The sequence below is a fragment of the Patagioenas fasciata genome, chromosome 15 (genome assembly GCF_037038585.1).
Source record: "Patagioenas fasciata isolate bPatFas1 chromosome 15, bPatFas1.hap1, whole genome shotgun sequence".
In the NCBI taxonomy this organism is placed as follows: Eukaryota; Metazoa; Chordata; class Aves; order Columbiformes; family Columbidae; genus Patagioenas; species Patagioenas fasciata.
Window position 1 is genome coordinate 1312151 of NC_092534.1, and position 12039 is coordinate 1324189.

At 43.7% G+C, this 12039-nt stretch overlaps 1 protein-coding gene across 7 annotated transcripts in view; it reads left to right on the plus strand.

The window, feature by feature from the left end:
* The window catches only part of MRTFB (myocardin related transcription factor B), a 78088-nt gene that overhangs the window by 27904 nt on the left and 38145 nt on the right, over positions 1 to 12039 (plus strand). Inside the window, exon 1 of one of the 7 annotated variants that reach the window (XM_065850937.2) lies at positions 4845 to 5328. The exons of 4 other annotated variants lie outside the window; for them this stretch is intronic. In XM_065850937.2, coding sequence (XP_065707009.2) covers positions 5208 to 5328 — 121 coding nt within the window. In that variant the 5' untranslated portion in view covers positions 4845 to 5207. Of the gene's footprint in view, positions 1 to 4844; positions 5329 to 12039 lie in introns of those variants that run through there. 2 more of the 7 variants (XM_065850931.2, XM_065850930.2) reach the window with 2 other exon arrangements.

A 12039-nucleotide genomic window follows, 5' to 3' on the forward strand; every position in this document is an offset into this window, starting at 1 on the left:
GGAATTTTGGGACTAACTGAGGCAGATGGATTTCTTAGGTCTTTGTTACCACAGTGGTGGAGAAAAGAGGCAGAAGTCTCCAGTCCTTCTGAGGTAGTTCCTTAGGCACAGCATAGTATACAATCCTATTACTAGTAAAAGAACACAAAGATGAGAGACTCATATATTTATCTTAAACACAGGCGTAAGGTTGTGTGAGATTTACTGCTGAGTTGTTTGACCGATGTCTGAAGTGTTCAAAGCAAAGGAGCGATGTGCTGGTAGAGAACAGAAAGGGGCTTTAACGAACTGGGGCGGCAGAACAGAAACCTGGTGTGAGGGATGGGGAGCCGGGGTGGGTAAGGGGGGACACACAAAACCCCAAAGCAAAAACCCTGGAGTTAACAGAAGTTTAAAGATATAGTAGAATAAATTATAAAGTACAGCAGTGATTACTTAAAGAGATCTTTTAGTTTGGGTATTCAGAGCACTGTTTTCCTATGTGAAGAAATTATTACATGATGATAAACAGCTGGATTATTCTAACACAACTCTAAAGGACCGAGAAATTCATCAAGCCAAAATGAAATAAATGTTTGAGTAATTAAGCTTTTTTTTCCCCACTTCAAAATCTTTAGGTAGTGAAATAGATTAAATACCTAAGGCTATTTATTTATTTATCTATTTTTGGTCTAGGGTTTAATCTGTAGGTTTCGGATAGTGTGTGTGGTTTGGTTTGGCTTTTTGGTTGGTTTCTTACTGTTTGTTTAAATGGGATTGCAAAGGCATGAGCTCCATAGGTGTGAAGCGTCGGAACGCTCTGCTCAAGCAGCTGCTGCTGGGTTCCTTTGTGTTTAATGAGGTTCCAAGTGCTGGGAGCCGGTGGTGATCTCACTCGCAGGTCCCGATGCTGGGGCAGATAAGCGCTGGGAGGGACGAGGTTGCTCTTGCTTCATCCTGCACGTTGTGATTTTGGCGAACATCTATCCGGCACTTCCTCCCTGTGAATAAGGCTTTTTCTGGAGGCTGGAGGTTGGCAGAACACTTGAACATCTGTGGTGCAGGAGGACGGAGAGAAAAAACATGGATTACCTTAGATTAGAAGCAACCCAATTGTTTGTGGAAAGCTTGCACTATACATCGCTGTTAAATGAGATGTGACTGGGTTTGGGGTTTCAAACTGACAGGGGTGTTCTGTTCTGAAGCCTTTTTTCTTCATTTCACCCACTTGTATGCAATCTATAGATCTTCAATAGAAATTAGAATGAGAGGTACTTCTACCCTCATGTGAATTTCAAGGCGTTTCGTTCGTATGGAAACAAAAAGCCTGCTGTGTGTCTTTCACTTCAGCTTCTGCGTTGCTACACTGATGCTGTGGGTAATTGGTTAAACCACTAATTGATAGATACAACCTGCACCACTTTACATTTGTTTTCAGCTGCAAGAGGCGCTTCTGTTGTTGGATGGGAACTCGTGTTTCTGGCTCATTGCAGATTTCTGTGTGTTCCTCAGCGTCATTTAGCTATTTGTACTGTCAGAAATAGCTCTTTGGAAACAGGTACGTGTCCAAGTCACAGGGGCTTTCCATTAAGTATTTCCTTTGGAAATGAGTAGTTCTCTTTCCTTTATTCTGAAACCTTCTGTATGTGAGTACACAGAAGAGAAAGACGAGAGGAAAATTTAACAAGTTGAAGAAGTTTTTTGGCCTGTTTTTTATAATGCCATCAATTTCAAATGACAATCCACATTCCAGCTGCCTTTTAGAAACCAAACACAAAATTATCTCCAACTGAGTGGAGGTTTTTTGGTATATATTTCACATTTCATGGGTTGTGTTCTATTTATTGTGTAAGCGCTAAAATGAAGAAAAGGCTTTAAAGAGCAGACAAAGAACAAACAAGTTGCAATGTTTCACTAATACTTGCAGAGAAATGTTTCTACTAGGACAAAATGGGTAATTTGAATGGGAAAGTATTAAGTTCCCACCATTCGAGTCTTTCACCAGTGCACTTTTCTCGTGGCACAGAGCTACTTTTTCTAATGGACGTGTTGAGACATGGTCATTTATTTTTTTCTTTGAAGTCTTATCACTAAAAATACCCAAGGAGCCGGTATATCAACGTTATTGGTTGAGCTCGGATTAATGTATATTCAGGGTGGCTAGGAAAGCAAGGTGTCGTTGGAATAGGAGTCTTTTTAATGGCATGGGAGATAATGTCGTTCTTCATGGAGGGGTTTAAGAGAAACTGTTCCCTCGGCAGAACGTGCAGATATCCTCAATATTCACAGTATAACTGAATCTGAACAAGACCAATTTCCTTCTTCCAAGGTATCTTTTCTTCCTCTTCAGTTGCTCTCTCTGCCCCCGCTATTCAATACCGCATCGCATTGATTGGCACCTGCGATATTTGGTTATAGGAAAACATGCAGCATCCTTTTGACCGTACGTCTCTCCTGGTCTGCACAGGAATTCCATTGTAGGAAACAATTCTTTTGCAAATATAATAGGCCCAGGCAGGATCTCTCAGCAAAGCATATTTTAATAACAATTTTGCAAGACCGGGCGTTCTACCTAAAGGCAGACACACATAATAGGGCAAAACCCCCTGCTTGTATCCCCCCAAAATCCCAGCTACAGTTCCCCTCCTCTGTTCCCCATGTTGGTGCTTCAGGGTTCGCAGACCACCCCGACACATACAATACTCTGCCCCGTATCAATCTATTTAAGATATGGATTCCTGGTACTTTGGCTACGCTTCCCCCTAAAATAACTTGTAAATACAGGTATCAGTATGTATACAGGTGTCAGTATATATTCAGGGAAAAGACCGTGTTTTACATTAAGGATTCACAGTCTGATGTGTCTCGGTCCTTCCCCCTTGCTGGGGTCAGGCACCAGCTCCTCAGTTATATAAAACCGACAGTTCTTCCTTAAATGTTCCTTACACCATCATTTTTATTTGCCATAATTTCTGTGACTCCTGCTTTTCTTCATAAAGTTATTTGCAAGTTACTATTGAGATTTTGATGAGACTTCTCGAAGTTGTTTTGAAACATTAACTTGTATATTCACTTGTGTTGAACTGGGAGGTGAATTTGAAGCACAGTTTTAGGCTTAACTCCACGTGGCTGAAGCACAAGCACATTCATTCCTGCAACTTCTGTGGAGGGGGTACACTCTGAATTTATATAAAGCACTATGAGCAGATAGGAATAGATAGACCTGCCTTCAGAGCTGCGATGTTTGAAGGAGAATGTGTTACTCCTCGGATTCTTTAATTACAGATTTCTTTATTAGTATGTTGATTTTTTAAATTTCAAAATGCTCTCTTCTCTGAACCATTTGAAAATGGCTTCAGACCAAAGTACTGATTTTTCAGCAAATGTATGAAGTGTTCTGTACCCTTCCCATAAAACATATTGTTATATTGTTAGAATACAATTAATCCATCCAAAACGTTAACTTCTCTGTTGGTACAAGAAAAATGTAGAGTTACAATCTGGTATATCCAGGACTGTGTAAGATTCTATTTCCTGACTGTGTCAGATGTTCATACATGTTTCTTAAGCAGTATGGTTTGTGTTCTGTTTGTCTGGATATGTCTTTTCCCGAACATGTAATTTTATTTCTTATGCATAATAAGCATTCCAGCTGCAGGCAGTGAGGAGTTGGCTTTATGAAGGAGGAGCTCTTTTTTTTTCTTGTGTTCAGTAAAAATCACTGCAAAAGCAGATGTATTGGAATAGTCTGTAATTTGTATTTAAGCAAACTCTAATTTACGCTGATGATTTTTATACGGATTATGTGCAAACAATGGAGCTTTACGCTGGGAGAGCTGCCTCAGATCATTTATGCTGTGGGAGTTTTGCCTGTATTTTCAGCTCCTTAGATGTCATGTTGATCCAGCACAGTAAGTGTGAGTCTCCTTGGAATCCGCAGGGATCCGGGATCTGCCCCGGGATCTGCCCCAGCGCGCTGCTCAGGTGACAAGCTGATCTTGGACAAAGATCCAGAGACGCGAGAGGATTATTTTGTCCTCTGGTGTCCACATGTAAAAATTCTGCACCGGGTGTTTGTTATTGCATAGAGATCTTTTGAAACCTGATGCCATACAAGTGAAACGGTTCATTTCTGAGCGGAGATGTCCTTTGTCATTTCAGGCTGAAGGATTTAAAACATGAAGTGGGCATGTGGAAAACATGTCTAATGATAGCATGCTCGGCCAAAGGGAAGGGAGAATGCACCTGCTAGAGTTACTTGTTGACATGTATTGGCTACTTAGAATTATGTACAGTTTATTTTCTCTAAGTACCCGAAATACAAACTAGTCTGCTGTTCCATCTTGGCCAATGCTGGATAATTAGAGGATCCTTTTCTCCAGAATCTTGCAGGTTGGTACTGAAGTTGACGACTCGTGTAAGATAAATGGGAGACACTGGAGAGACTGGCAGATGAGAATCTGGGCGAGCAAATCCTCCTAAAACCGCTGGGAATAATGAGATGTGTGACTGTAATGCAAAAAGGAAAAGAATACAGCAAGAAATAGAATCTCTCTTACGCTGCAGGGAAAGACATGGAAATAATCTCTGGTTTTCCCGCTTAGCTCTGCCAGATGAATGTGTGTGAAAGCAGAGCCGGGGCGGGAGGGTTCCTCCAGTAACCTTTGCAAAGGCCACGGTGCAGCTTTGTTTGCTGGTGACACTGGGGGAGCAGCGGCTGTGCCAGGCAGCACACACCGAGTGTTCCTGCTGCTGCTGCTGCTGCTGCGGCGGCCGGGCGCTGGGGGAGGGAGGAGGAGGGGAAAGGGAGAGAGTCCTCAGCAGCAATTTGTCATAGGTATCTGCGAATGCTGCTCCTTCAGCAACTGCTGGATTTATTTTTAACTGCTTGACTCACTCTTTGTCAAATGATTGACCATGGAGCCGCACGTTGAAAGGCGAATGTGCAGAGGAAGCGAGCGTGACTGGAGGAACAGGGGGAGTGGTTGTCTAGGAAAAGAGGTGGGATCTGGGCTCCGGGCTCTGCTCCGCAGCTCCGTGCCCGCAGCCCCGCGGCTCCGCAGGGCACCCGCGCCTGGTGGCGATGGCCGCGAGCGCCTGAGAACACCCACCCCGCTCGCTGCCGAGGAGCCGGGACCGCAGCGGCGCTCGGGACGGCAGCGCGCCGCTCGCTGACAGTTGGGTTGTCTTTCCTGTGCTGGATGTTGCCATTCTGAAGGATTCTCATCATGATCGATAGCTCCAAGAAGCAGCAACAGGGCTTCTCCGAGATCTTGCCCGCGGGCGCGGTGCAGGCGCTGAAGGAGAAGGAATGCCTTGAGGCCAGCGGCCAGAAGAGCCTCAAGGAAGGTCAGTCGCTTGCTGCTTGGGGACAGAAAATGCAGAAGTAATGGGCAGGTTTGGTTCACAGGCATTTGTGGTGTAGTGCTGCATGGCGGGGAGAATTTTTATACGTTACATCAGGCATTGTTTTCCCTCTTAAAAAACTGCTAAAAGCTAAATTTAGAATTTACCTGGGACTATTAAAACAACAATTGATAATAGCCTGATCGAAATTTAGTATGAAGAAAAATCAGTGGATAAGTTCTCATTTCGGAGTAGCATCTAGTGCTGAATACATGAAGTACTCTGAAATGGTTCTGTAAATACTGCACAAAATGCTTCAAAATGTCACTATTGAAATAAAGATAATGAAATAAATGTCATTAAATAGGACATTATTAAAAATAAAACCCCACAAACCTTTAGTTTTTGGCATGTATTATGACCTCATTTTCAACAGTGCTTCTCTTAGCTGTCTTTCTCTAGAATTCCCTTCTCTCTTCGTATTTTAGATTAGATTTGACTCTGCTTTCCAGACGTTTGCTTTTCAAATTAGGTTGTGTCTCCTTAAATGGTCGGTTTTACACTGTGCTTTAAATTGACATAATGCACAAGCATGAGTCTGTAAAATAGCGATAGTTGAGGGTATTTGGAGCGTTACTTGCAGCTGGTGGCGGTGCTATAGCAGCTGGATTTGAAGCTGTCTCGCCCTGCACTGAGCACCTGGGGCACGGGAACATCCCAGCTCTGCTGCTCAGAGTCCACTTCTCCATCAGAAACAAACTGTGTTTGTAGTAGGCAAATTTCTGTCTTTCCTTTTACAGCACTCTGCCCTGGCTTTTATTCCAGAGATCTCTGGATTGTCTGGTGGTCCAGAGGTTTCCTCCTCGGTGTTGTGGCAAGACTGCTGGTTTTCCCTCTTCCACATCCAATCATGCCTTTCTCAGAATTAGACTGCTGGGTTGTTTGGGGGTTTTGTTTGCTGTGAAATTTGAATATTAATAATGTTTAAAATGGCATAAAGATAGCCCATATTCATTATTGAATTCAGTAACTCACAGTTGATTTTAAAAACCCCTTAGCTCTAAGTTAGGGCTAGAGAAAACATGGATTTGTATATAATGTGCTGATAGCAAAGGTTTCTTGTTGATTGGAAGGACAGATAATGATCTGTTGAGTATGATGCCCATGGCTGAGAGCCCAAGCTGTGCTTCCCATGCAGCAGGACAGTGCTCGTGGGCACAGGGTGGAAAGGGGGCGGCAGGGGCTGCTCCGCCAGGGCAGCCGCCTTGCAGCTCCCGTTCGGTCTCCCTGCGGCTCCCGTTCAGTGTCTTTGCAGCTCCCGTTTGGTCTCTTTGCAGCTCCCATTTAGTGTCTTTGCAGCTCCCATTTAGTGTCTTTGCAGCTCCCATTCGGTCTCCTTGCAGCTCCCGTTCAGTCTCCTTGCAGCTCCCATGCAATGTCCCTGCAGCTCCCGTTCAGTCTCCTTGCAGCTCCCATGCAATGTCCCTGCAGCTCCCGTTCGGTCTCCTTGCAGCTCCCGTTCGGTCTCTTTGCAGCTCCTATGCAATCTCCCTGCAGCTCCGGTTCGGTCTCCCTGCAGCTCCCGTTCAGCGCTGGGCTCCGCAGGAGGTTCAGAGGAGTCGGCAAACTGTAGGAAAAACTCCCGGCTCATGTGAGCTACCGAGAAATAAAGAGGAGACAGACGTGTGAAAAGGAGCATGGCGGGTAGTGTAGGTGGGTAAGGAGTGACCCCGGTGATTGTGTGTTCAGCCTTTGCAGATATCGGTTAACTAGAAAGTGGATGAAGGAGTGTACAGTGCGATAAGGATGGTCAGAGTAGTAAAACCTGCAATTATGGGACAGTCTTCCAGTCTAAATTCATTAATATTTTAGAGTTTAAATTACTCAGTGCATAAAAGCAGATAGAATTGTTTTCCACAATGACTGTCTTTGCTTTCGTACCTGTTTTCCATTTTCACTTCTCCTCAGTGAACATTGCTTTTATCTCTCCTGAGTTTGGCAGCTCAGTGATGAAAATAATGAACCTTTTTTGCGAGTGTGGATGATTACAAGGTCCCATCTTCAGCCTTTCCTCTTTCTGAAGCCTAGAAAAAACAAACATTTTCTTTCTTGTAGTGTATAGAATGAATTATTGAAAACATTGCAGATCTGCTTGAGTTGCATCTAAAAGACACTAAAACAGAGCTTCAACTTTTCAGTTTATAACGTTACAAAATAAATATTTGGGGGATTTTTTAGTGTTTTTTTTAAATTCAGTTGCAGTTTTTAATTTCATCCTATTTAAATAACACTATAAATAACATTAAACCACTTCTTATTTTCTGGAACAGTATATTCTAAATTAGCTTGTGCCATTCTGCCTCTCTTTTTCTTCCTCCCCCTCCCTCCCTTTTCCCTTTAACTGAAATGGTGTGGCTGCTCTTGCCACCTGAATCCTCAGCCCTGTGTTGTTAGGACACAAGAATCCTTATGAATATCATCTGTGAATGGTTTAAACTGCCAATGAGTATTATTAGAAGATACACATTATAGAATCCTACAGCACAGGAAGAAATCCTCTAAATTACCGTACTTGTAAATAGCTCTCCTGTTATCGTTACGTGTTGTTTGGTCTGTGCAAACAGTTCTTAATTTTATCTGTTTTGTCTAAATTACCTTTAAGCTTGCAGTGATAACTATACAGCTTTCTCAGAAATTCTGGTAGCATTGACTTTTAATGTTGAGTAAGGGGCCGTAACATTTAGAACATTCAAGTCACAAGCCTTAAATGCAATCAGGACATCCTTGTGCATACAGTTAGTAAGAAAGAGTTGATATCATCAATAACACATATATTGGGAATTAGGAATATATTTAGGCTGCAGATTAGGATTCTAACTGAGGAGTGAGTTTAGAAACTCTTGCCTTGTGCCCTAAACTGTTTCAATGGACAGACCGAGCTCCTGCCGGAGTGTGTGACCACGCAGAACTCTGAAGACACAGCATTAATTGGTGAAACAGATCAGGATGGTGCTGTCTCAGGTGGGACTTCAAAGGAGATTGGATCAGTTTGTTTGCACCATGCTTTTCATAGATCACTGTGGGCTTCAAAGTGGCCTGCAGGTTACTGTAAGGAAAAAACAAACCAGCCAGGAAGGAAATGTTCTTTCCACCTTGGAACATAATCTATTTCCCGGACTTACATCGCTTTTTAATGTTGCTGTTTTGTGAGGAACTGGAGACTGGCAAGTGCTAGGAACAGGGTACAGGATGGAATGAGTAATTCCTCAGGTGCTTACTGGAAATGGCCTCACGCTGCCTGGTTAATAGATTACCAGATTTACTCAGGAAGGGTTTCTTCCCTTCCTCTCTTGCAATCAAATCAATATTGCATGAGACTTGTTTATTTAACAGATTTCCTGCTATTGCTGGCATGTTGAGTATTGGTGATACCCTCGACCTCTGCTGCTCTCCTGCCATGTTAGGTTTGGATTCTGCTGTTGGTTTGCTGCGTTTGGTTTTGTGTCTGGTTTATTGTTTGTTTGTTGAAAAAAAGCTCCAAGTTTGATAATACGTTCTTTGGAGGTATTTTTAAGACCCCTTATCAGTGGCAGCCTATCAGGTATGTTTATTGAGATACAGATAATGAGAAAAATATGTGATCTTAGTTAATAAAGGAAGCACTGTAAAGTCAGTGTACTGATCCTGTGAGGCTGTGTTAGAATTCTTAACTTTATGTGTGTACCATAGATAGTCTTTAATTACAGTGGAATAATTGTATGTTTTACAGGTATATCAGCACTTATTCCGCAAAATTTCCTTCTTCAGTGTAGCACTTAAATGAAGAGTCAATAGTAGGTAATCCCCATTATAACAAACACATGCTTAAATACTTGGACGAACTGAGGCCACAAGGTATTAATGTGATGTTGTGTGTGATCTGCATGCAATCAGAGGGTAGAGCGGCTAACCCAGAGTTCTATGGAGACTTGCTGTGGCAGCTGCAGGATTTGGGAAAGGTTGGACACGTGGCAGGTGGAGCCTGAGCCCTGCCCGTTACCGGCGCCTCCTGCCGCTGCCAGCAGAGCCGGGCTCAGGGAGCAGGTACCCCCAGACTGTTTGTTCAGCTGGGTCGGAGCACGGACCCGCCAGGCTGTGCCTTGGCCAGTGTTGCTGCAACAGAAGCCCCTGCGGCTGCAGGGACCGTTGTCTGCTCATCACTAATCCTGTCTCAGATCAAATGAAGTTATGAAACCACATGTGAAACCATGAGTTTGTTGCTATGCTGGAGGTTTTCTTCTTTCTTTTCACAAAGCATCTAATAAAACATGTATGTACCTCAGCCTTTTTAATGCAGAGTCCTTCTTAATACAGCAGCTTTGCTGTCACCATATGCCACCAACTCCCGCACTGAGCAAGCACCTGCAGGGATCTGGTGGTGTGGACACAGCACCATCGCTGACACCCCGGTCTGCAGGCAGCATCTCACCCCAGATCCACGTGTTCGGTGGTGTGGATCACTGTGGATCCACGTGTTCAGTGGTGTGGATCACTGTGGATCCACGTGTTCAGTGGTGTGGATCACTGTGGATCCATGTGTTTGGTGGTGTGGATCGCTGTAGATCTACGTGTTCGGTGGTGTGGATCACTGTGAATCCACGTGTTTGGTGGTGTGGATCACTATGGATCTACGTGTTCAGTGGTGTGGATCACCATAGATCCACATGTTTGGTGGTGTGGATCACTGTGGATCCACGTGCTCGGTGGTGTGGATCGCTGAATCCATATGTTTGGTGGTGTGGATCACTGCAGATCCACGTGCTTGGTGGTGTGGATCACTGTGGATCCATGTGCTCAGTGGTGTGGATCACTGCAGATCCACGTGCTCAGTGGTGTGGATCACTGTGGATCCACGTGCTTCGTGGTGTGGATCACTGTGGATCCATGTGCTCAGTGATGTGGATCCACGTGCTTGGTGGTGTGGATCACTGTGGATCCATGTGCTCGGTGGTGTGGATCACTGCAGATCCACATGTTCAGCGGTGGGTCCCGGTGTGCTCTGGTGAGGTGGCGGATGCGCTGGGGACACGCTGCGCTGGTGCCTGAGCTGTGCCCAGGAGCAGAGCCGGGAGCTGGTGCCTCGTCCCTGAGTGCAGTGTGCTCCAGGTGATCACAAAGCACGTCCAGAGCAGACGTAGAAGTTAAACCGAGCGCCGTGGGTCCCCTGACAGAACACCCGTGGCTGACAGAAGTATGGGGGAAATGCAAACAGTTTTTTAGAAACTCAGAAGGCTGTACTAAGCAGAGCAATACTTGCAGATTTAGAAGATGTACTTATTGTTAATATACTTAAGGTTTGCGATGTTAGAGAATACTTGAAATGTCAGCTTTAGTTTATTCAGACTTTCCACCCAGGATGGTAGTGATTTTTCTCATTTTAAAGGTTTAAACAGAATTGTGAAAAGTATAGGTTTTGCTTTTTACATATCCATGCGCATATGTGTATATTCACCTGGCAGAGGTTGCGGTCATGTGTTTGGAGGCTTGTGTATGTTCTGGCTTGTTTCTAAGCAACATGTTCCATAGCAATAGGCTACAATACAGGTTGTCCTATATCCCAGTCATTAGAAGCTTCTCCACTGATGATAATGTTATGCTTTATGTTTTTGCTCTAAATGTTTACAGTCAGCTATCTTTCCCATCTAGCGTTTCCTTTGCTGCTTTCAGTATGCTGATGCTACTTCTGGCAGCGGTTCGTGTACATCTTCACTGGCTTACAGAAAGAGCTTGAAATCACAGGGGTATGATTGGGAAGATGTGGAGGTCCTGCAGGGTTTCCCTCCAGAATTGTGAGGAGTTCCTGTGAAATGGCCTCAGGACTCTGCTCACATGCTTTGCATTTACCAGAACATTTCTGAGCTGAAGTGAAACTAGGACTGGATGATCACTTAAGCATGCATCAGAGGCTGTTTCACTTCTCCTAATTATTTTGGATATAGTCTTAGCAGAAAAACAACATATACAGTAATGGAAAAAAGAACATTAAGAGTATATAAAATAAGGGGGTTTTTACAAAAACATGAAAAAATGAGTAAAACATTTCTTTAACTTATACTCCAGCGAATGTGGAAGTTTTGAAGACTGAACCCATTATAATATATTCACTCATGTTTAAATGATGTCTGATTTTTTAATGATGCATTATTTTTATTTTTAAATGGAGAGTATTTACCATACTGTATCAGCATCTTCAGGCTGACGGGAAGCGAGCACCACAACTTTAAATGCATTTTATCTTTAAAATGCTGTATATCTCATTGAGAATCACTTCCAGCAGATTACAGGTAGCTAAATATTGTCGTGGCTTTTCCCCCTCCTTCCTTTCTTCTTTCCTTCCTCCTCTGACATGCCATAGAAATGGAGAGCGCTGCGTTGCCCGATTGCTGCCTGGACACGTGCGGTGAGCAATGCCAGGTGCAAACCAGCTGCCGTATTCCATAACCTCCCCGAAATGTGTGCCCTGCATAGCACCTGCTCTCTCTTTTCCTTAACAAACAAAATATTCTGTTTATTAACTTTTTAGTTTTATTCACAGAACAAATATTATTTGAAAAGATGAACCGTTTTTGTCTCAATAAAGCATTCAATGAATGGTAAATAGACAACAACAGCCCATGTGGAGTTGAGGGAGAAGCAGTCACAACTGGGAGAAAGCAAAGTGTCTATCTCTGGATG